The 440-nt window shown below is 64.3% G+C and overlaps 1 protein-coding gene across 2 annotated transcripts in view; it reads left to right on the forward strand.

Annotated features, from left to right (window-relative positions):
• Positions 1-43: 43 nt before the first annotated feature.
• Positions 44-440, forward strand: part of TSPAN5 (tetraspanin 5) — a 143639-nt gene continuing 143242 nt past the window's right edge. For both annotated transcript variants that reach the window (XM_019526400.1, XM_019526399.1), the window contains exon 1: positions 44-172. In XM_019526400.1, coding sequence (XP_019381945.1) covers positions 92-172 — 81 coding nt within the window. In that variant the 5' untranslated portion in view covers positions 44-91. The remainder of the gene's footprint in view (positions 173-440) is intronic.

Raw genomic sequence — 440 nt, forward strand, 5'->3', positions numbered from 1 at the left:
GCCCGCTGCCGCGGTTGAGCCTGCGCCCGCCCCCACGCCCGCCCCTGCTCCGGCTGCCGGTCCCGCTCCCGCGCCTTCATGACCGCGAAGGATGTCCGGGAAGCACTACAAGGGGCCCGAAGTCAGCTGTTGCATTAAGTATTTCATCTTCGGCTTCAATGTCATTTTCTGGGTGAGTGCAGCTCGGGCCGTGTGGGGCCAGGAGCGAGCGAGGCTGCTGGGGCCCGGGGGGAGATAAGGAGCCCTGGGTCAGCGTAGGGGGCTGCCATCTGCTTCCCCTCTGCACCCGCCGGTCCATCAGAGCCTCTGCTTTGCCTTCTGCCACCCCCTGGCCGTGTCGGGCATGCTGCCTCCCCCAAGCATCGCATCCCCCTGGCCTTCCTAATTGCTTTTGTTGTGGGTGGAAGAGAGGTTTTCTTCCCCTTCCCCTTCCCTTTTTA

The sequence above is a fragment of the Gavialis gangeticus genome, unplaced genomic scaffold, assembly GCF_001723915.1.
Source record: "Gavialis gangeticus isolate Ggan-Ray unplaced genomic scaffold, GavGan_comp1, whole genome shotgun sequence".
NCBI lineage: Eukaryota > Metazoa > Chordata > Crocodylia > Gavialidae > Gavialis > Gavialis gangeticus.